This window comes from Podarcis tiliguerta (genome assembly GCF_965153285.1).
Source record: "Podarcis tiliguerta genome assembly, chromosome: 10".
Taxonomy (NCBI): domain Eukaryota; kingdom Metazoa; phylum Chordata; class Lepidosauria; order Squamata; family Lacertidae; genus Podarcis; species Podarcis tiliguerta.
In genome coordinates, this window is record NC_139543.1 from 6,267,964 (window position 1) to 6,290,928 (window position 22,965).

The window sequence follows — 22,965 nt, forward strand, 5'->3', positions numbered from 1 at the left end:
ATGGGCTTGCTTTGCAAGACGAAAATGTCTTGCGAGTTCCTGCGATTTTTTTCTGCTCCCCACCTCCTTTTTCTAAGGCACTAAGCTGCTAATAGCTTTTTAGCAGCTAATCCGCTAATCCCTTAAGCCTTTAATAGCCGCTAAACCGCTAATAGTGCTAATCCGCTAATAGGGTTGCTTCGCAAGACGAAAAACCGCTAGACGAAGAGACTCGCGGAACGGATTAATTTCGTCTTGCGAGGCACCACTGAATTTAGTTTTACTAGCAAACCAGAGGTTAAACGAACCCCTTTCTTGCCCCCGAAGGAGCACAGGGAGTATTTGCGTGACACACCTACACCCTGCAGCCGATACACTAAACGTGTTGCCACACAGAGTTTGGAAAGCTCTGCTGTACGCATTCACACTTTTTGAATCCTTCAAAACAAGTATAGATTGAAATGTACTCTGTCGCGCTCCTCCTGTTCTTTTCGTTTTGCTTCTGCCTTTGCTTTCTTTTCTGCTTCTTTCTTTGCTTTTTCTTCTTCCTTGAACTTCTTTATTCTGGGATCACAGCTGTAAGCGGTGTCTAAGAAAAGAAAAGGTGTCTGTGAAGTGAACATATAAAGGCTGAAATGTAATGAACGGGTTTTGACAAAAGTGAGTTCACACTTACCAACGAGTGTCCTTATTCTGTTCATCTCTTCCTTTTTCCTTAATGCTCTGGCTGCTCTGTTCTGTTTTTCAATCCACCTCCTCTCATCTCGGCTGCAGAGAGAGATGAGAGGCCTTAAGTAGAAAGCACTTCTATGCTCAAGCACATCTCACTACAAAATCATTTCGGGAAATGTTGCAAAACTCAAGAGGAACAGCAGCACTTCCACGAATTCCTCAGTGAATACGATCATATTCAGTAGGGCTTCAAACAGCTTCGCAAGTGATGCCTTTTGATAAAACCCCAATTATTGTATTCAATGTACCCTGACACGTCCCATGTGTTTACCACTGCCTGAATAAGCTTCTAAACTTTGGCTAACCGAACCCTCCCTCCTTCCCAAAAACAGAAAGCTTTCCTATATTTTATTTCTATTCAAATTTTCCTCCAATAAGCTGGGGAATGCTTGCACAATACTGAGACACTAGAGCAGAGAACAGGACCGTTTTTTGGACTGATTATCTCCGAGGATTACTAGATCTATGAAGAATCTATACTGGGCTATTCATAAGGATTATTCTGCTTTGTTATTCAGTACCTGGTATCATTAATAAGATTAGTGTAAAATCTGTAACACAGTCGAACCTCCGTTTACCCTCTGGTTATGTAAACTTCGGGATGGGCATGTTAGGATAGTTCCGTTCCACCTTAAAAAGGGAACAGGCTGTTGTGTATCGCATGCCTGTTTACTTCCAGCTTCTCGCTGGGAACCTCCGTTTTGTATATAGCTTTTGTTCCGGCTGTTTTCCTGGACACGGATGCAAGCAGTCATGTTTTTCCTGTGTTCTGAACTACAGTGGTGCCTCGCAAGACGAAAAGAATCCGTTCCGCGAGTCTCTTCGTCTAGCGGTTTTTTCGTCTTGCGAAGCAAGCCCATTAGCAGATTAGCGCTATTAGTGGTTTAGCGGCTATTAAAGGCTTAAGGGATTAGCGGATTAGCTGCTAAAAGGCTATTAGCAGCTTAGTGCCTTAGAAAAAGGGGGTGGGGAGCAGAAAAAAAATCGCAAGAATCGCAAGACATTTTCATCTTGCGAAGCAAGCCCATAGAGAAATTCGTCCTGCGAAGCGCATTGAAAAACGGAAAACCCTTTCGGTCTAGCGGTTTTCTGTCTTGCGAGGCATTTGTCTTGCGGGGCACCACTGTACGTTGAATAAAGCTGTAAATATGCTCTTCTGTCTGCATCCTTTCGTTGTGGGGATTCTGCTGAAAGGGTGTGCACGGGCCTTGGAATGCCTCTGAGGCTCGTGTCGCTAATTGACTGATGCTGTTCCACAGGAGACCGGTGATCGTCCAGGGATCGTCCTGATGCCTCCATCTCCCTGGCAGTATCCCAACAGTGCGTACGGCAAACCCGGAAGTATTTTACCGGGTTTCGTCGTGTGCACGTGCGCAGAAGTGGTCCTCAGGTTGCAGAAACCCCGGGATCCAACTGCACTTCCGGAACGGATCCCGTCCACAACCGGAGGTACCACTGTATACTATGATACGCAGGTTGAATTTGTTTGGTGTATTAACTTTGGTGCTTTTATTTACATACCATTCTGCTTTTTCTTTTTCTTCTTCGTCTAAGTAAGAAAACTCCCGCCAAGAATCAAAATTATACCTAACATACAATAAAGTAGGAGAAAAAGTTAGTGCTATGCTGATGCCTAATCAAAAGTCGCAATAGTCATATTGCAAATTCTTCAGAACATTTTTAGTTTGCATTCTTAATTTGAGATTATACTGCTAGTTGTCTGGTGCATACACTTTATCAAGCTTAAGGAAATCTACATGCCATCAGAATATTAATGAACAGCTCATTCTAATTATTTTATGCTGCAGGGCAAAATCTTATGATTTGGGAACAATGCCTCCAAAGAAAATGGAGATGGGGGTGCAGATGAGCATTCTGCTTCCTACATTGGCCCCTCTCCCCCTAGCAATTTTTCTGCATTTCTACGTAACCACAGCACAGAGCAATGGAGATCGGCAATGATGTTAACATCTGGTCACATACATCTGTTTGCCACTAAATAAAAACTTATGTGGTTCCCATAAGTCACAAGCCATCAATCTGAAGATCTCATATCACAACTATTCCAGGCTTGTCTTGACTAAAGACTCTGCAACCCCACTATTTATATATATGGCTGTCTATTTTGGGGGGGAAGGAAAATTTCAAACTGCAACAGGGTTGCAATGTTACTTCCTGGCCCCACCCTTTATTCCTAAGGAAAAGTTATTCAGTGCTCTTATGTTTTTATACTATACGGACTTGTACAAGTGTAAGAGTCTTGTTTATTTTTACAGACAAGTTTTCCCATACAATTCTGACATGTCACATAACATTATTTCAAAATGAAGAAAAAGAAAAAAGTTTGCTTACCAAAATGAATAAAATGCATCTACCTCTTCAAAGGAGGAATTTGTGTCCCCAAGCTTAGGTACATTTTTCTTATTTGACCATCTGTAGCAATTAAGACATATGCAGACATTCACTATGATGAAAAGTTGGGTGAATTCATTGACGAAACAGTAACTTTGACTATACATTAATGCTATATCATGTGAGAATTTAATCTGAAGTATATGGATTTGCTTCTCTAATCCTCTGAACTCTATAGACCATAATTGATAAGACTTAAATGAGATTTAAAATTCAGAAGAAGTGAGCTTAATCTTATTCTCAAGCAAGTAGCACAAAGGAAAACAGTATCAGTGTTCCATCTTGGTGCTAACATTACAAAATGACTCGGAATGTTGAGATAGTATAATCTATTATTTCTACAGTATTAGCAAATTAAATTAAATTTCTATACCTTCATCCAAGGATCACAGAGCGATTTACAATATAAAAACACAAAAATATTTAACATAGTAACAAAACTAAGTGTTTATTTTAACCTAGCACTGCTGGACTAAAAACATCCACAACTGCAAGATGCAATATAAAACTGTACACTGGACAGAAACCAATAAATTGAGCATAGCCTCTCCTCCATTGCTCTGACAAAGTTAAGAAAATTATTTGTGCACAAGGCTAGGCCTTGTGAAGCAAGTGACCGTGGAAGATGGCCAAGCACTGAGGCTGCATTAAACAATTAGAACAGTTCTGGAACCGACAGATGGATGCTCTACAACAGACGGCTCCAATGGTATCACCAGTGTGTGTTGCTAGGAAACAGCAATAAGCACACAAATATTATTTTGGTACCTAAGAGTGAGATAACTGAGTGCGAGTTCAGTTCAAACACATCAAACCACTAGGTATGTAGACACAACTCTATCTGCATCTGACCACTATTAAGATGCTCAAGCTCCCCAAATGGCTGGAATCAAAGGCACTTCTAACACAAAGACACACTGCCAATAAGGCAAAGTGGGAGAAAATCTCCCTTACAGCCTATAATATAGCTTACCTGGCATTTCTTTCAAAAACCGGGGAGAAAACTTCAAAGAAGTTTTCCTTTGCTTCACTTTTAGAAGGAACAGTGTTATCAAAAGTAGGATCTATACTGTTAAATGCTCGTCTCTTCAGAGGATCTGACAAAATTTCATAGGCTGGAAAATGGAATTACAGTAAATAATCAATTTACAGTAAGGAATCAACTTAGAATGGGAGCCAAGCTTGGTTCCCCCTCAAAAGTGCCTTGCTGCTCACGCACTGCGAATGCCCAGCATGACTTTTTCTGAACTAACATGCAATGCACAGCCATTTCAGAAAATTAGCTTTGTGGACTGTGCTGGATGGATTAAGTAACTATTCATATGTATCCAGTCCTCAGAGCCAATGAAGAATCCCAGTGACTGCATTTGCCAATAGGTTTGGTGAATCAATAGAATAAGATATGCACTGCGTGTTTCTGTAACATGCTTAAAAGCTACCATTAGGACTTCTGAAAAGGGGATAGAGCACAATTCTAAAATCATCATTACATCAGCTTTTCCTTTTCAAAAGCTCCCCCAGTTACTGCAATTTCTGGAATGCAACATTTCAGAGTCGTGACAAGAGCAATAATTAGATAAGGGGCTGCTTATCTTTAGAGCAGCTTGCACATACACACAAACTAGGAATCTAAAATCATGATCAAGCATAATTCAATCAATTATTTCATAATTAATTTAAGCTGACACACACAAGCCCCCTCATCTGCATACAAGAACAATAAGGAGCATGATAACTCCTAGGAAAGCTCAACTTGGAAGAACTTGTTTCAATGAATTCATTATTAATTTATTAAGTAGCAACCTTATTATTATTACTGAGACACTGCCAACAGTTCCATTTGCTGGAAGCTCTGCTCTTCTAATATGTGTTTTACATAAGCAAGAATCACAAATATACTGAACCATTTTATGCACAGTCATATAGGCTATGTTAGTTGATAACTAGGACTTACCTTTTGTTATACAAGTAAAGTAGTCGTTGTCACCTTCACCTATCTGTTCTCCTGCTGCTTTTCGCTTGTCTGGATGGTGTTTCAAAACCATGGCTTTATCTATGGGAGGAGAAGGAAATGTCAACTTCAGAAACACCTCCCTTCACCTGCTTTATCATCAATTGCATATTGCCTGTTTTAAACAGCAAAAATGTTTTAAGCAGCAAAAAGTAAACAAACAGCAGCGATACCCTGTACTTTCATAGACATGAGTTGAACCATACTACATATCTGTGGGGTCATAGCTATCCTTAATGAAGGACAGAAATGTAAGTAAAATTATTTCCCCTCTCCCTTATATGAAATGCAAAGTGGCAAAACAAGTACTTTGTGGTGTTTCACACATATTTAAGGTTTCAACATCTCACCCCACACATTAATTTCTGGATACTAATTATACTATAACTACAGTATTGAAAAAATGCAACTCTGCATATGCCAAGTATTGTATTTTAGGATGCAGTCCTAACCATGCCTGTGGGGTTGAAAACCCCCATTAACTACAAATGGGTTTGGGCTGTGAATGACCCCCAAACCTTCACACTACCATAGCTGATTTAGGCTGATGCAGCAGTTAAGACCAATCATTATCAACCTTTCAGTATTTTGTGTGTGTCTGGCATCTCTAGGTTTTGAACTAAATTGCACAAGGAGTTACACTGCATCAGGAGTCTGAGTTACCACATAAAAATTACAAATGGGCCACAGGCTGCCTGTGTGCATAGCTTTGCCCCACCTTAATTTCAGGTGTTTTGCTTCAATTGGAAGTCAATGTAAAATGCATCTTACTGTTTTTCTTTAGTTTTGTGACTCATCTGTTATTGTTGATCCCTGAACACATGTATTTTAAAGTGTTGTCTTCCCCACCCCATAATCATAAGAGTCCTAAACTAACAATGAGACTCTATGGCTCAGCTGAAAAACTGTGCCACAGCAGTCAAAACCACATTCTTGGTGTCCTTTTAAGTGAACTATTCTTCCTTAATGAAATCAACAGCGTTCAGCGCAGCACAGAACTGTTCATATGACCTGAAGCATTTTCAATACAAAAAAATGAATGTAAGGTACTTACGAGCAGCTTTTATTTGTTTCTGAGATGCCTTGTATCTTATATGTCCCAGCCCAAGAACTGAATAATGATCCTGATTCTGAGAGAAAATTGCAAATATCAACAGCTATTTATGGTGAGTAGCAACTATTGAGCAGCCAAGTGGCAGAGAAAGCTAAACTACTTTTTCCTTCTTCTGTTTTCTCGCCACTTTTGCCTTTATTGCCTTTCCTTATCCCTATAGCTCCTCCATCCAGGTTTTGAATAAGGAATTTTAAGAGACCTTAAAAAGGAGAGAAAGAAGAAGACCTCACTTCATGAGAGAGGGAAAGAACACAGGTAGCTGCTACAGTGTGGTGCCCTACGTCTGCAACTCTCTAAGAGTTGCCACAAGAAAAGTGTTAGCAGAAAGAAATGTGAGCACAACAGAATGAAGAAAAAGAAAAGAGTTAAATGAAAACAGGTATGTATAAATTAAGCACAAGGCAGCAGCAATGCCTGTTAATGGAACTTTAGAAGGCAGACTTCCATATTGCCACTGTTAGCTGATCTGACCAGACCTTCATATTATATGTTCATCATATATTTTCAAAGCTTCTATAATGTTATATTTTTCCATGTGACCTACTGACACTGTGATGTTAGCTTAGAACTATTTACTTAGTATTAGCAACTGGGAAAGGAAACCTAATACCAATCTGAAAAAAGGAGAGGGCACAAAATGCTATTGGGCAACTCAACGGGGCTTACTCCTACATAAGTGGGATTGAATCTTGAATTTCCCTGAAGTGGGGACAGGGAGAACTAATTTTTGTGTGGCTGAAAACAATCCTTAAGATCAAATCATACAGGGAATAAAAGATGAAGCAATTCTCAAGAAGCAATATAGGATATATTGCTTGAAGCAAAATAGAAATATTTCAAATTGTTAGTACTGGTAGGAAATCTTCACTAAAAAATGAGCAAATACAATTGTAACATTAGATCATATACCTTCCAGTCCTTTGGATCAAGTGTTTTTAACATAGGAAATTCTTCCAGCTGTAATTCTTCATCTCCTGACTCTTCAGAGAGCTCTTTCTCATCTTCCAGTTCCTGGAAAGAGGCAGAAACATGTATGTTTCTCCTCTTAATAAATGCTTCAAACCATCTTCCCACTGGTTCAACTTGGCAAAGCACAGAAGCTGTGAATAAAAATATTACAAGCTTAGGAGGCACTTCCACTGAGCTAAAATCTTCACATTCACCCAGTACCAAAATCTGGACTCCCGTGTATACATTTATTTGGCCAAAAGTATGTGTTCTGCAAACGTAAGACGCAGCAAATCCTAGTTTGGCATCATTAAAGTATCATACACACAAATAAATGCACTCTTATTTTGTCCACTTTAAGCCAGCCTATAAAAACATTATATACCACACACACACACGTTAAGTACCAGCTATTTAAATTTGTTGTAACTCATCAGCAAACCCGTCTTTATAATCGTCATTACAAATAGATATTGATAGGCAGATGTTTGAAAAGTAGTTTTATTAGAAATAGGTCACTTGTGAAGTGCTTTTAAAACAAGAAGCACTTTAGCAGGTTAACTGTATTATAACTGACACATTTCTATCATACTTAGGGTAGTAGATGCTGTGCTTTAGTCAGTTACATGTCAGGGCAACATGGCTCTTGTAGCCGCCAAAGAAAAATGTATTTGTTTCAGGTTGCAATCCTACAGTTTATAGACTATACACCTGCTCAACCAGCAAGAAGGGCTTTGGGTGTGTGTGTTAGACTCCTCTCACCAAAAAGATGAGGACTTGCTTTATTCTTTTTTAAAAAATGCATGAATAAGGTCGGCAGTATTGTACTAAGGTAGTAAACAGCGCATTCCTCCCGTGGAGTTAACACCTTCCTACATGGGAGAAAAAGCAGGAGAGATCTTCTGCCCAACAATCTCAGTAATATGACCAAGAGGCAAACGAGCTAAAAACCCCTTCATGCTGCATAACCTTCTAGAGCCGCGGATATTTGCGCGACAGGCGGAAATTCAACAGGGGCAGCTTCTACTAGCAAAAAAGCTACAAGGACGGGGTGCCGGGGAAAGGTGCGCTGGGTGAATTTCTGCTCCTCTTATGCAGCTCCCGCGGGGGGGGGGGGGGAGGCGGCAGAAACGGGGCGCCGGCGGCGGGGAAGAAAGAGGGAAAGAGCCGGGGGCTTTCAGCGCCGGGGAACCGACGGCGACTAATTCCCCCCCCCCTCCCGGCCTCCGCTTGTACCCCAATCGCGGCGAAGGCCTGGTGAAAGGAAGCCGCCTCACCGGGGACTCGCGGAGAAGTGCCCCCCCTGCGAAGCCCCCGGAGGCCGGGAAGAGCGGCGGGGAAGGAGCCGAGAAAGGAGAAGGGACCGACCCGAGGACAAGGCTCTGGAGACGCCGGTGACCTGCCCCTCGGGCGCCCCTCTCAGCAGCATCGCGGCGCCGCCCGGGGGAGGCCGCTCCGTCCCGGAACAAACGGATCCGCCGCGGGTGTTTCTCCCCTCCCCCGCCGTCGGCCTTGGTCGCGGGTTGCCAGGAGCCGGCGCATGGAAGGAGCCGGAGAACACTTCCGGGGCGGGACAGCGCTTCCTGTCCGCGTCTTCCTGTCTTCCGCCTCGCCTCGGAGCGCGATGGAAAGGTTCCGCCGCACAAGGGAGCTGCGGGCCTCCCTCTCTCCTTTTTAAACGAAAGGAAGGGGGAGGGGTTGGGAAGGTCGCGTCGCCCCTTTGAATGAACGTCCCTGCCATCTTACATGTTGTAGAGAATTAAAGTTTTGTGTTTTTTTTAAAACTGCGCACAGGGACTTTCCCGCTTGAAGGACTGAGGGCCACAGATACAGACGCAAAGAAACATTTTCAGACGTGCTTTTCTCTACAAGCGACAAAAAGTGGTTTATTCCTGGGAACAGCAAAGAAAACAAAGCCCCAAACAGTCGTGAATGTCAGAAGTGGGGGTTGGGGTTGGGAGGGGATATTTCTGAAGAGATTTAGCCCAGTCAGTAGAAAAAACACGATGCTCTTCATCTCAGGGTCGTGGGTTCAAACCCCTCGTTGGGCAAAAGATTCTGCATTGCAGGTGGTTGGACTAGATGACTCTGGGGGTCCCTTCCAACTCCACATGTCTATGCTCCTCTGCATTCAGGCTCCAGCGGGGCGGGTGGGCGCGCGCTGTGTCTCCGGGAGGGTAAGATTTGTGGAAACGCGCATTAAATTTTCCCCACGGCCCAGTGGCGGCTGCCCATTCTAGACGGAAGATCCGGCTGTGCACCGCTTTAAACTTCCCCCACATCTCTATGGACCTATTCCTTCACATTCCCGTGTGGAGAGAGGCCTTTTCCGGCGGCGGCAGGAAATGCTCGTGACGTATTTCCCGTTCAGTCCCGGAAGGAAGAAGCTCGGAGATGCTGCGTAATGCGCATGCGCAGTAGCAGCCGCCGGTAGCAGGAGTCTCCGCCGTCGGAAGCTCTTGAGGGGGAGAAACGATGCCGGACTACCTGGGAACCGACCAGCGCAAAACCAAAGAGGAGGAGAAGGAGGACAAACCCATCCGCGGTGAGCCGGGGGCATCTGCGGAAAAGAAAAGCCCCCTGACGCCTAGTCCCTGGTTGCCCGTTGGGGTTCCAGTGCGCATGCGTGCCTCTCGGAGTCCCTTCTGCTCATTTGCGCCCCCCTCCCTTCTCTCCCCCCACCCAAACCCTGGTCCCCTACAGGTGTTTTGGATCTGCAGATGAAGGGCGGTGTACGAATTCAATTTAATTTAAAATCCTGCCCCCCGCCACGTTTAACGTAGAATTATAGAATCTTAGAGTTGGAAGGGGGCCGGAGGGTCATCTAGTCCAACCCCCTGCAATGCAGGAAATTCTGCTTAAAATCCTGCCCCCTCTACGTTTAACGTAGAATTATAGAATTGTAGTGTTGGGAGGGACCCTGAAGGTCATCCAGTCCAACCCCCTGCAATGCAGGAATTTCAGCTAAAGCATCCAGGACAGAGGGCCATCCACCCCTGCTTAAATACCCCCAGAAGTTCACACCCTCCGGAGGGAGACTGGTCCACCGTCAAACAGCTCTTACTGTCAGAAAGTTCTTCCTAATGTTGAGTCTGAATCTCCTTTCTTGTAACTTGAATAAATAGGTTTGGGTCCTCCGGAGCAGGAGAAAACAAGCTTGCTCCATCTTCTAACCCTGTACGCTCTGTTGCTCTTGTTAGCCCCATATTACTGGTGTGGCTAAATTGTGGCCCTGGCTGCTGTTACGCTGCCCAGCCAAATGTAAGGTCTTGCTCTTGACATATGAAACCTTGAACAACTTGGGACCAGGTTATCTTTGGGAAAGCCATACATTATACACCCTTCCCAGTCACTTCAGTCCTTGAGAGAGGCACTCCATGGGGCCATATGCTCCCAAAGTTACGTTCACTAAGATCAGAGCCTTTGGTGTGACAACTCCTTCCCTTTGACATGTGCTTCTGCTAGACATCAGGTAGATGTTTACATGCTATTGGTATTTAGGCACCTGCTTAACATTCACCTGTTCACTCAGGCTTTGCCTGATGTGATGCAACTGTGTTGATGTATTAATTTGATGTACCGGTTTGTGATGTGTTTATTTTATGGGTAGAATTGCATTTTTGTATTTTTACTTTTCTTCTGCTTACCACCATATATAGTTTAATGCTGGCAGTACATACATTTTTGCAAATAACAAAACAGAAATCTTATGTCCAGATGCTATGTCTTCAGACTGTTGGTGGGAAGTACTACAAAATGTAGTTGTTTCACTTTTTAATATGATCTGTGTTACGTGTCTTTCAGCTTTGGATGAAGGTGATATTGCCTTGTTGAAAACCTATGTAAGTGTTTGTTGCAGTTACAATTTTCAATTTTATTTTTTAAAAAAACTAGTAATATTGGAATGTTTGGGAAACATCCACATTAACCAACCGGGAGGAGTAAACAGTCCTAAAATACATACTTTGATAGTAAGCCTCACTGAAAATAGCAGGGTTTAGTTCTAAGTAAATATGCATAAATTTGTGAGTTTTGCTGCTTCAGCTGGAAGATTTCACTTTCATCTAAAGTAACAGCACCTCAAAACAAAATACAGTTTGGAATAAGCAAATCAAAAGCCTAAATATTACAGTTTCATGTGTGGTTTGGTGAAAAGATGAAAATTGCAGATTGCTGAGCCAATTGGACTTAAGTAAATATGTGTCTTATTTGCAAAGAGCTGTGTAAGGGTTCATATCTCATGATTAACAAGATCTGACAAAATTCAACATCTGCTTGAAACTTTGCAGAACTGCAGTGCCTACTACCAAGCTAGATTGACCAGTGGCCTGATTAATAAGGTTTATATGTTCATAGGTCTGCATTTGGGAAGTATCTGTTAAACTCCCATTCATATATCCACCAGTCTGCCTTTATTTTTCTAATCTAGGGCCAGAGTACATACTCGAGGCAGATCAAGCAAGTCGAAGATGACATTCAGCAGCTGCTTAAGAAAATCAATGAGCTCACCGGTATGTATTTTTAGGGTTCATTGAAAGCATATATCTTTTTCATTTTAGTCTTGCCCTTTCAGTTATGGAGCATGTGGGCCTGTGGTTCATTACTGCTCACTCCCAAGAAAAACTCCAAATAGGAGGTGTTGTTGAACAAAACAAAGGAACTGAAAACAAAGAAACCTTCATGGGCAGAGAGAAAGGGGAAACATGAGAGAGAGGAGATGCTGTCAGATACAGAGAGCAGCTTAATTTTAACAATTGGGATGTTGAAGCTGACATGGAAAAGGATAACCAATGTACAATTGAATATCTGGTGTAATTGTTAAGTCTGGGACCTAAAAGACCCCAGTTTAAATCTCCTAAAATTTGCAAACCTGTTGAGTATTATATAGCATTGATGCAAGTGGCAGAGTGGTTTTCCCTTTTTGTCATGTTTATGTTGCATTTGCTGCTGAAAGTAATTGAAGCAAGCTAGTTCTTGAATTTATAGGACAGCATTGACCTGAGTGGCAAAGCAAGTGGTTTTTCTGCTTTTGTTTTTTAGGTATTAAGGAATCAGACACTGGCTTGGCTCCCCCTGCTCTCTGGGATCTCGCTGCAGATAAGCAGACTCTTCAAAGTGAGCAGCCCCTGCAAGTGGCAAGGTATGCAGATACTTTATCCGGTCAGCCATCGGAGCAAATGCATAGCATTATAGCCGTTGCTTCTATCCTCCGCATGTAATGTGCAATCCTTGTTGCAAGCAAGTAACATAGGGTCCCTTCCAATATAGCATAGGGAGTTATGCTACAACATAAATATTAAAACTTTGCTATTTGCATCTATCTGTTTCCTAGGAGCTTTAATTTCATGTTTCATTCTGACATCATATCTTAAGGCCCGGGTGTTTGAAATCCCTGGGGGTGGGGTGGGTTACACTGAAAGCAGTCTTTAGTTGGATATTTAAAGTGCCACTTCTCAAGCTGTTCATGATTATTTAAGTTTTAGGGAGAAAAAGGGAAGAGTTTTTAGTTATGGTTACCTAGGCAAGGGCAGCAGAAATTTAGCCTTCCTGTAAGTTCTTCAAGAAACCTGGACTTTGAATGACATTTGGTTGTCAGGCACATTAAACCCTCATTTGCTCACATATTGCTTGTTTAATTACTTTTCTCTTCTGGTTAGATGCACCAAGATCATCAATGCAGATTCTGAGGATCCTAAGTACATTATCAATGTGAAGCAGTTTGCCAAATTTGTGGTTGATCTTAGTGATCAGGTGGCACCCACTGACATTGAAGAAGGGATGAGAGTTGGGTGAGTTGATACCAATATTTTTACTGTTCTTAGTTTGAGTTACTTGACTAGTCACCGAATCTAGAGGGTTGAATGCACATTTATATTTATAGTAATATATATATGTTGCCTTCCTGCCCTAAACAGGGCTGCCAAGGTGGTTTACAAAATCACAATGCAATTAAAAGATGGAATGCATTTGAACAAGCCATGGTAGAACAAGTGAAATAGTTTTCAAGCGGTATAAACATCTTTGATTGGCTGCCTAAAATACATGCAAGGGGCTAGTCTAACATCCAGTGAGCCAGCACGCTGGATTTGGGACTGGAAACTGAAATAATATTTTCTTATATTGCTGCATAGCAAAGTTCCCTGAGAGGTTTATAATAGAAAAAATTTGTAGAGTAAAATACAACAAGCTTGTAAAATGGAGCACAAAACAATATCAACATCATATGTAAGGATTTAAATAATTCCCAGATGAAAATGAGAGTACAAGTCAACAAACATTTTCTGAAAGAAAATAATCTTTCTAAAAGAGAACAAGCATGGAGAACATGCAGAGTGCCTTATCCCTAGACAGGAAATTCCACAACTGGGATACTACCGTGGAGAAAGCTCTGGATCCTGCCTTCAGGCAATGGGGCTTCTTGAAAGAACATCTGATCAGAAGCTCTTATTGCATGGGATAGAGCAGGCATCAGATAAACAGGGTCTCTGTAAAGCTTTAAATGTCAAAATACCAGTTAGGGACCAACTGATAACTAAAGCAGATTCTTTTCAAGGGCCTGAACTAAATGGCACTTGAGGCTTAATCCAGCTAAAAGTGGACAAGTTTTTATTCTCAGACCATCTGCAGAGTGTGATCACTTGATTGAGGCTTAAAATGCAAGGCACCAAACAAGGCCAGCATTGAACCTGGCAACCACTGGGAAAACTTGATTAAAAGCCGAACATGATATGAAAGTAGAGTTTGGTCTTGTTTTCTTCTAGAGTACTATTTGGTTGTAAAAAGGCCTTGCCTGCAGAATGTAAATAAAGTGCTCACATCTGAGCTGTGATAAAATACGAGGCAGAGAGTTCCCTGGAGAGAGGGGGGGAGAGTGACAAGGATTGAACAAGTTGTCTCTCCAGCTGGATTCCACATGGCAGATCTGTCTGTCCAAATGTGTCCCTTGGTATACCAAGCTACCCATTCCGACCCCTCTCCCTCAGTGGCGTAGCGTGGGGGGTGCAGGGGGGGCTGGCCGCACCGGCCGCAACATCTGGGGGGGGGGGGCGCTCGCACTCGCAGCTCTCTGCCCCTACCTGGCTCACTCACTCTCGCTGCAGTGCTGGCTGTGCGAATCCGATCCGAGCCGCCGGGTCGCCGCCCACTGTGGAGGGGAGGGTGCCAGGCGTGCGGTGCGGTGCGGAGAGAGAGCGAGGGACTATCTGGGGGAGGGACAGTGCAGCGGGGGGGGGGCGCAAATTACTTGCCTTGCCCCGGGTGCTGACAACCCACGCTACGCCACTGCTCTCCCTCACTATGTAACCAGCCTCACCAATATAAAATGGAGAAGAGCCTTTATATCTCTGTGGCTGCAGTCTGTGCACTCTGCCGTGGTTGAAGGATTCTTTGTTTGCCCCTGTGGAGGTAATGTGCATTTGTATTCTATTTCTGCAGTGTTGACAGAAACAAGTATCAGATTCATATCCCTCTGCCTCCAAAGATTGATCCAACTGTTACTATGATGCAGGTAAGAACTCTTATTGCTATTGGCCTTTGGTTGTTTACCTTTGTAATCTGACTTCATTGTAACCTGCTCTTCTTATTTCATAAGATCTGTTAAAAAAAAATTATTGCAAATAACAAAGATGTGTGCACATCTGTTTTGCTACAAAGGTAGAGGAAAAGCCTGATGTCACCTACAGTGATGTTGGAGGTTGTAAAGAACAGATTGAGAAGCTACGAGAGGTGGTGGAAACACCCTTGCTTCATGTAAGTATTGGAACAGAAAGTGTGTGCGATCTGCTGATTTTCTTCCTCTTTCAGCTTCCAAGGACTAATTGTATATACCGCAAGAACCTAAATTATTCAGTAGTCAAAAGGCTTTTAAATCAATTTACATTTCAGTTGTCAAGATTTAGGATGTTTCTTTTGTTCACCTTTTGAGGAAAGTATGAATTGCTTCGCTAGATCTGACAAAACTTCATCTAGTCCACTGTTTTGGAAATTCGTCTTCTAGGCTGCCACAAGCGGGGCACAAAAACAATGCCCTTTTGTCGTCTGTCACCATAGTACTAGGGATTCAGAGAGATGCTACCCTGTTAGTATCCTCCTGTGATCAAGCTGACTGCTTGAATAGGGCAGTGCTGTCTTTGTGAAATTGCAGGGAACATGTACCATTGTAGGCTTGAAGAAAGGGAAATGTCTTTACCTGCTTGCATTATTGAAGCTTCAGTGCCTTCCTATTGGTTTTGCACCGACTCTCTTGTTACACTGCACTGCACAGCTTTCTTGCCACTGGGTCCCTTCTTGACTTGTGCACTACTTTTAAAATGGAAGATTTCTTGACAGTTCATCGATAGTACTGAAATTGTACTGCTGTGGCAAGCTTGGGCTCCTGCGGCGCTTTGGCTGCCATTGAGTCCAGTCTAGGACCCAAAGATACTGCGTTTCATCCTGTCTGTGCAACTTTTAAGCTTACTGTCTCCCTACCGCTACAGCCAGAACGATTTGTCAATCTGGGGATCGAGCCCCCTAAAGGAGTGCTTCTCTTTGGCCCGCCGGGGACAGGAAAAACTCTCTGTGCTCGTGCTGTTGCTAATAGGACCGATGCCTGCTTCATCCGAGTGATTGGATCTGAGCTGGTGCAGAAATACGTAGGAGAGGTAATGAAAAGAGGGAGCATGTCTGTGCATCTGTACTGGGGGAGGTCAAGTTACCAGAAAGTCTGCTCAAACTATACTTTAAATAAGCTAAGTTTTCCTGCAGAGGAGGATGAGAGTCTTTGCCTTAATATTATACAGTATGATTAGAAAGCTGGACCTCTTTTATATATTTGTTCACTCCTCTGGCAGTTTGGGTCATATAGAATCTGAAGCCTGTCTTTTTATGTAGGGTATGTGAGATACTGTATGATGTACAGTAGGCTATTCTCATGAGTTGGGACAGCCAGGCACCAGTTATATCCTGGAAGGAACTGCAACTAAAATGATGTCCCGTAACGAGCAGTTTTACCTCTTGGTTCTGTAGATTCATTTGGAAGTTTTAATATTTACTTTAAATACTCTTAACTCAAGTGACAGTTGGCTTTATATGAAAGTAAACCATCTGTCTGTCTTTTTATAGGGTGCTCGAATGGTTCGGGAACTCTTTGAAATGGCCAGAACAAAAAAAGCTTGCCTTATCTTCTTTGATGAAATTGATGCTATTGGAGGTTGGTATCACCTTACATCAGCCTTCACCAAGCTGGTGCCCTTCAGAAACTGGACTACAAATCTATATTCTTTATTTATTCTTGGCTTAGCACTCATAGTGCGTTTGGAGAGAAACAAACCACTAGCTCCAGTTTTTACATAACTAGCCACACCCTGACTTGTTTTTCTATCTGGTGCAGCAACAGCAGGAACAGGGAAGTTAGTAAGCGTGGCCTACCACACTACTCACATTAAAGCATAGGTGAATTTATCGCTCAAACCAGGTCCCCTTTCTCTATGTCAGGTTAGTCTGTTTGGAAGACGATTAGGTAATAGAATGGCAGAAGCAACTTGATATTTGGCCTCTCTGCTGTGCTGCTTCATGCTGGTCTCTGTAGCACCAGCAAAGGACAAGGAAAAGTATTTAACAAAAGTATATCCTGCTAGTAATATCCTTTTTTTTTAAAAAAAGAATGTGATATTTTGATTTGCTTCAATAGCCATAGATAACATGGTAAGGGAGTACACTTGAATTACATTTTCTTGTTTTGGGGGCACAGTTAACCAGGGTGCCTTTTGTGTTTCTCCTGCTGTCTCTTTCTAGGGGCTCGCTTTGATGACGGGGCTGGAGGGGACAATGAAGTCCAGCGCACTATGCTAGAATTGATAAACCAGCTTGATGGTTTTGATCCAAGAGGCAACATTAAAGTACTGATGGCAACCAACAGACCTGATACTTTGGATCCAGCACTGATGAGGCCTGGAAGACTGGATAGAAAAATAGAATTCAGCCTGCCAGATCTGGAGGTTAGACTATTTTGATACTAAGCAAAGTCAATAAGAACACATTTATTAGAACTTGAAGGACTGAAGGTGAGATTTTTTTCTATTAGCTCTCAGAAAATGGATTTGATCAAATAGTCATCAAAAGGATTCTGGTGGGCAATTCTAGACCTTTCCTGTCTGTCTTGGTTCTTGCCTGATTCTGTTTCAAATTATGTATTTGACCTGGTGCTTCTGTCTAGTGACAAATTCCAAGAGAGTAACTCTGTGTTGTAGCAGTTAACAAAAAGGAAAACAGTATTGTAGTCCAGCCCACAAAAGGTTGTACTGTGATGTGCTTGTCTTGAAGATACCACAGGATTCTGTATGCGCTTCTGTTGTCCTGAGGGGGTGACATGGACTACAGCAGAGGCAATAGGAAAGTATGACGCCTTAAGGGAAAGTGCAGGGTTTTATTTCATAGAATTGTAGAGTTTGAAAGGTCCACAAAGATCATGTAGTCCAATTTCCTGCATTACAGAAATCTTTCACCCAACATTTGGCTCTGGGGCTTGAATCCATGATCTGTTGAGCAGCTGCTGCCTTCTGCTCACTCACCTGCCCTCTTCCTCTGGAGAAGGGGCAGGTAAGGGATTAGTGGAGGCTGGTGGGCAAGGAGATGGTTGCAGAACAGCAGCTCTGGACCTTTCCAAAGTGCTGGAGCCTCAACAGTTGCCTAAGGATGCATTCCCCCATTGTTGTCCCTTCAAAGGACAAAGGATATTGGCTGAACAACTGCTTTACTCCCAGGTGCATCACTAGACATCAGTGATGGCCAGTATCAAGCAGCTCTCCAGGCCTCTCTTTTTGCCCCTCTCATGTTTTCCCCAGGCCACTGGTCCTGCTCTGTAGCCTCAAGTGCTTTTTGCTTGACCGGAATGTGTTTCTGAACAGGAACAATGTCCCTTGCTTGAATGGGTGGAGGGTGGTGTGGCTGGAATGTAACGCTCTACCAAATTACGAGTCACATCTGTTGCCCTGCTGGCTTTTGTCTTTGGCCTTCTCAACACTGATGTGTAGATGGCAGCAAGGGGATGAAGCCCTTATGCTTAGTCTGTCTTTGGTTGTTTTTTAGGGACGAACTCACATCTTCAAGATTCATGCCCGTTCAATGAGTGTGGAAAGAGACATAAGATTTGAGTTGCTGGCTCGACTGTGCCCTAACAGCACTGGTAAGTCAAACATCATAGTTCTTGTTCTCTCTCTGTTTGGTGGTGGTAGTGGTTTCAGATTGTTTTTACATCCACTGTTCTTCCTTACAAGGTGCTGAAATTCGAAGTGTTTGTACAGAGGCAGGTATGTTCGCCATCAGAGCAAGGAGAAAGATTGCCACTGAAAAAGACTTCTTGGAAGCTGTGAACAAAGTAATCAAGTCATATGCCAAATTCAGTGCTACACCTCGCTATATGACTTACAACTGATTCTAGATACCACTGAGAGATCTCCTTTATATGGCTAATACTACGCAGAGTAATATCAAGAGTTCTAGTTCGTGTGTGTGGTGTAACATAGTTGGACTAGTAGAAATAAATGGAATATTCCAAGTTACATGGTGTAGTTCATTATGATATTCAGTAAAAAATGTTTAACTGCGTATTACCCTTCCCAGATCTAATGAACTCTGTTTGGGAGCACCTCTTCTTTTCCGCAGGATTTTGAGTGGGACATACCCTGTACAGCACTGTGAAATCAGTAACTACCTCATTGAAAGTGGAATACATGTTGGCTTCGTTAATAACAAACCCCAGCATTTGGGATTCCCTTGAAACTGGTCCCAAAGTTTTGGAGTCATTTTGCAGTGAAAACCCTGTTTTTCACAGTGCCCCGCAGTGCCTTTTTGTACCAGACTCTGGTGTCATTTAGGAGGAAGTGTGTAAAAAGGTTTTTCATCATACACTTGAATTACCATAGCAATATGCTTAATCAGAGTAGATCACTGCCCCCCCCCTTTTAAAAAAAGAAAAATTGCCATTAATGTCTATTTCTGTCTCAGGGCACCATTCCAGCCACAAAACCTTTCAACCTATAGATAGGCACCATCAAAGTATCACATAGGTGCATATCTATCTTGACTACCGTAATGTCTAAAAATAAGCAGAGGGGAAATGGAAGAACTTGACACAAGCTGCAAAAAATGGCTTTTATGGGATTTTAAAAACCGACTACATAAAATGTAGTTTTGAAAGCCAGTGCCGAACACTTGAAAGATATTGTACAGTGCAATTCTTCAGTAGATGGTACAAGAATACATTTTACAACAATGCCTCCACAATAAAGCGTCAAAGGAAAGTAGCAAGCAGTCCACGTCTCCCAGGCTTGCTGCATCATCTGTACTCTTTTCAGTAATCCACAGTGCTAAAAATATCCATGTAGTGCAATATCTAATCTGCTGGCACATTTCTGAACAACAACAAAAAAACTCCCAAATCTTTTAGGATGCTTTCAGGAAAATACATGAGTCTTTTTTATACAAACCAGTTCAGGCTATACCTGACTTCAATTTTTGAAAGTATTAAGGCTTCAAATTCTTCAGAGAGCATCCTGGCAGAAAACAAGGCGGCCCTACTACTGTGTCACATACCCGTAAGACTGGCTAATCTTAGGCGCTGTATAATCTGTGCAAATTAAGTATTAAAGAGAAGCCCTTGGAATTTAAACAATGCACCACCATACAATCTATGATGCAGGAGTTCACACCACAACATCTGCAGGAGTCTGCGAGGCTGCGAGGCCTTTCAGTTGGCTGAAGAGGACAGCATCATGGGTACTGGGAAACAGCAAGTCTCTTCGAGCAGCTTTGTCAAAGAAATGTAGTCTAGCAAGGTTCTCCACAACCGATCCTAGGTAGAAAAGAAAAAGCTTTAAAGGGGTGTGGGTGTAAAATTGTACAGCCTCTCTTTCATTCCTGTGATCTGACTAAACAGCTTACCTATGCAAAACCACACACACCTGCCCATGTAGCTGGAGGAGGAACAATGCATGCAATGGGTGGTGTGTGCTTGGTTCCGGGTGCAATATAGGAGCTACGGCTGTATATAGTCCCAGTATTAGGGGGAAACTGAGCAGCATTCAGCTAACTAGCTTCATCAACACAAGGATGTCCACTGGCACAATGGAACTTCACACCCTCCCATTATCTGCTCTGGAGGCTTGGGGGAACCCCCAGAACAGATTTATGGGGCTCATGGTGGGAGTAAGTGTCAAAAATCTGCTCTGGTGCCTCCTGCAAGTCTCCGGAGTCAATTTTAAGGGAGCAGAAAGAGGGAGGAGGCAAGAGAGGAATAGGAAGAGGAAGCTTTGCTCCATGCCCTGAAGCCGGCAGCTTCATTGGTGTTGCGGCATTGGATGTGGCCCCAAATATTGTTATATTTTAAGACACCATTTCTAACTCCCATGGCTGTGAAGAGGTGTTTGTGTGTCCGTTCAAACACCCTTGAGAGTCTGCAGCAAAACAAATGTGTGCAAAATGCCTGAACTTATTTTGAATACTGAATTTGAGCACTCTCACAGAAAAGTTCAAGTAGTAGTCCAACATGCATACAAATTGGATGCAGCATCACCTTTGAGCACACTAGAGGGCACTGCCGAGTTTAAAAAGCAGCTGGATAAAAGTGGATCAAAAGTCACAGGGCTCCATATAGCCTCCAGGCTGTTCTTTTAACAGCAGCTAGTGTGTTAACAAACCAACTAACAAGATCCTCTCCTCATTCTTCAAAAATGCCAACAGTTACACAGGCAAAGGTAAGGACCAGGAATCTCATTCCTTGGGTTTATCTTCAACAGTTGCAGGTTGCTGGGATTTACATTAGCACTTTCTCCTGTTCTTTAGCTGAATTTGCTGGTGAATTTACAGTCACTTCATCTGCACTTCAGGCAGAAAGGAGAGATGGGCATAGCTTGTATGATATGGGGTTGATCAGGAAGCCACACATCAGTAACACAGCATGTTTTTAGCATCTTTGCTATGTACCATCAGGCAGTAGACCAATATTTGCCTCAGGCCTTAGAGAGCTGCTGCCAGTTAGATTAGATGATGCAAGGCTAGATATGGGGGTGGGGGGTGGGAGGAGTCAAAAGTGACCACAGCAAGTCCATGATTTCCAACCGTCAAAGAGGCTTACCATTGCAGCCGCTGATATACACTGACACTCCTATTTCTTCATACTCTTTTATGATCTACAACAGTGCAGAAATTAATTTGCAGTTAATATATTTGTACTTTAAAAGTCATTGTCATAACATACACATGCCCTTTTAAAATTGAGCAGTTTTTCTAAAAATGCTAAGGGAGAAACTGGGAGGCAAGGAGTTCGGTGCTTAGAAGTGCAATCCTTTGCAGGCCTATGCTGAAGTTAAGTCTTTTCAAGTTGAATGGGACTTACTCTCAGGTTAAGTGTCTATAGAATTGCAGCCTAAATAGCTAGGGAGCCTGTGGCCCCCCAGATTTTGCTGGACTGTAACTCCCATCATCTTTGATTACTGGCTGACCAGTGACACTTGGAAGGCCACAAATCCTCCCACCCTGTTTTGAGGCCTAAGACAGCAGGAAGCTCTTCTGGGCAAGTCTCTTTGAAATGGACGTGAGCACAGTCTTGTGCAAGAGAACTTCCTTTGGCCTCACTCCCTTTACTTGGTACGTGGATGCATGAAGCTTTGTCTTTGATGTGTGCCTTAAAGCAGCGAAAAGTATTCTGGTGGCAAGGTATTAAGTGTAGGCTATGGCAATGGGATAAGATGCTACATACTGAATTTAGGGCTTTGACTCCAACTGAATCCACGAAGTTCACAGGTGAACAATCCAAAATGATTGTGTGAATATTGGTCACTGGCTCCATAAAGCGCTCGAGCTCATCGGGAGAGGAGTCCTGCGTAGTTGCAGAGAACTTTCCGTTGAGCGGCAGTTCGTCATTCATTACTTCATGTTTCACACTGTTCTCTGTGTAGTTTGTCTTTCACAAAAGATAAATAAATACCAGACTTAAGTATAGGTTTTTGCTTCTTTCAGACTCCTACAATCAGCACAGGATGTCATATTAACTCTGCATAATTAATAAATAATAATAACTGTCCCACATGCACACTTGTTCTCTGTGTAAATGAATGTAAAGTGTTGACTATGTAAATATTTATCTAGAGAGCTCTCATTGTTTACATACAAATTAGGAAATATCAAAGGACAAGTATCAGCATTACTATATAAGGACAAATGTTGTAACGGAAAAGTTGGTTCCACAAGTGTTTCTTTTCACTTTTTTCTCCTGCCAGCAAATGGTTACAGAATGGCAGCCTCTGGTTGGCTGTGGTTCCAGGAGGGAGAGTTTAAAAGGAGAGGCTTTGGAAGGAGATAGGGTCAGTGTGGTTAAGTTGAGGTGGTTGAGGAGGGAGGTTGGAGAGGTTGGGAGTTAGGTAGGGAGATAGGATGGGAGTCAGGTTGAAATACAGAGAGTGTTGAGGAGGGAGAGTTGGTTCTGGAGAAAACATCCATTCCGAGTCTACAGTGAAGGACTGAGTGTCGTGTCCTGCAGGAGTAAAAGGACCGAATTTTGCTGGGAGACTGAGGGTGAGACAGGAGAAGTAGGAGCTGAAAAAGATTAAGTCTACTTAGGTCTCAAACTAGTCTGGAGGGGAGAGACTCTTCTGAGGAAAGAAGAGACTCCAAAACCCAGTGAAGGAAGGGTGTGTGTGGTGAGCCCTTAAAACTATTACTGAAAGTACCTCAGGAGCTGGAGTTGTTAAAGGGGTGGGTAACTGAAGGAAAGTACTGCTTTGGAAAGGAA

General features: G+C 42.9%; 3 protein-coding genes across 6 annotated transcripts in view; 1 reads left to right on the plus strand and 2 right to left on the minus strand.

The window, feature by feature from the left end:
* The window catches only part of DNAJC2 (DnaJ heat shock protein family (Hsp40) member C2), a 17,424-nt gene extending 8,660 nt beyond the window's left edge, over window positions 1-8,764 (minus strand). For both annotated transcript variants that reach the window (XR_014502109.1, XM_083399839.1), the window contains exons 1-9: window positions 8,565-8,764; window positions 7,158-7,348; window positions 6,189-6,264; window positions 5,078-5,176; window positions 4,097-4,238; window positions 3,064-3,144; window positions 2,233-2,298; window positions 656-747; window positions 447-568 (exon numbers count right to left, since the gene is read on the minus strand). Coding sequence is in view for 1 of the 2 variants with exons in the window: in XM_083399839.1 (XP_083255965.1) it covers window positions 447-568; window positions 656-747; window positions 2,233-2,298; window positions 3,064-3,144; window positions 4,097-4,238; window positions 5,078-5,176; window positions 6,189-6,264; window positions 7,158-7,348; window positions 8,565-8,625 (930 nt within the window). In the remaining variant the exon portion in view is untranslated. The remainder of the gene's footprint in view (window positions 1-446; window positions 569-655; window positions 748-2,232; window positions 2,299-3,063; window positions 3,145-4,096; window positions 4,239-5,077; window positions 5,177-6,188; window positions 6,265-7,157; window positions 7,349-8,564) is intronic.
* Window positions 8,765-9,554: 790 nt separating this feature from the next.
* Window positions 9,555-18,736, plus strand: PSMC2 (proteasome 26S subunit, ATPase 2). Of its 2 annotated transcripts, none has more exons than XM_083399922.1 (12): window positions 9,555-9,741; window positions 11,001-11,038; window positions 11,626-11,707; window positions 12,237-12,336; window positions 12,854-12,985; window positions 14,631-14,703; window positions 14,850-14,945; window positions 15,674-15,838; window positions 16,299-16,386; window positions 16,971-17,173; window positions 18,264-18,360; window positions 18,452-18,736. In XM_083399922.1, exons 1-12 carry the CDS (start codon window positions 9,672-9,674, stop codon window positions 18,607-18,609), a joined length of 1,302 nt encoding a protein of 433 aa, XP_083256048.1. In that variant the 5' UTR covers window positions 9,555-9,671; the 3' UTR covers window positions 18,610-18,736. The 2 variants fall into 2 exon arrangements, with proteins under 2 accessions (XP_083256048.1, XP_083256049.1); XM_083399923.1 differs by having other exon boundaries at window positions 9,601-9,996; window positions 10,103-11,038.
* Window positions 18,737-19,314: 578 nt separating this feature from the next.
* SLC26A5 (solute carrier family 26 member 5) overlaps window positions 19,315-22,965 on the minus strand; it is a 34,087-nt gene continuing 30,436 nt past the window's right edge. For both annotated transcript variants that reach the window (XM_083399654.1, XM_083399653.1), the window contains exons 17-19: window positions 21,934-22,137; window positions 21,310-21,364; window positions 19,315-20,028 (exon numbers count right to left, since the gene is read on the minus strand). In XM_083399654.1, coding sequence (XP_083255780.1) covers window positions 19,880-20,028; window positions 21,310-21,364; window positions 21,934-22,137 — 408 coding nt within the window. In that variant the 3' untranslated portion in view covers window positions 19,315-19,879. The remainder of the gene's footprint in view (window positions 20,029-21,309; window positions 21,365-21,933; window positions 22,138-22,965) is intronic.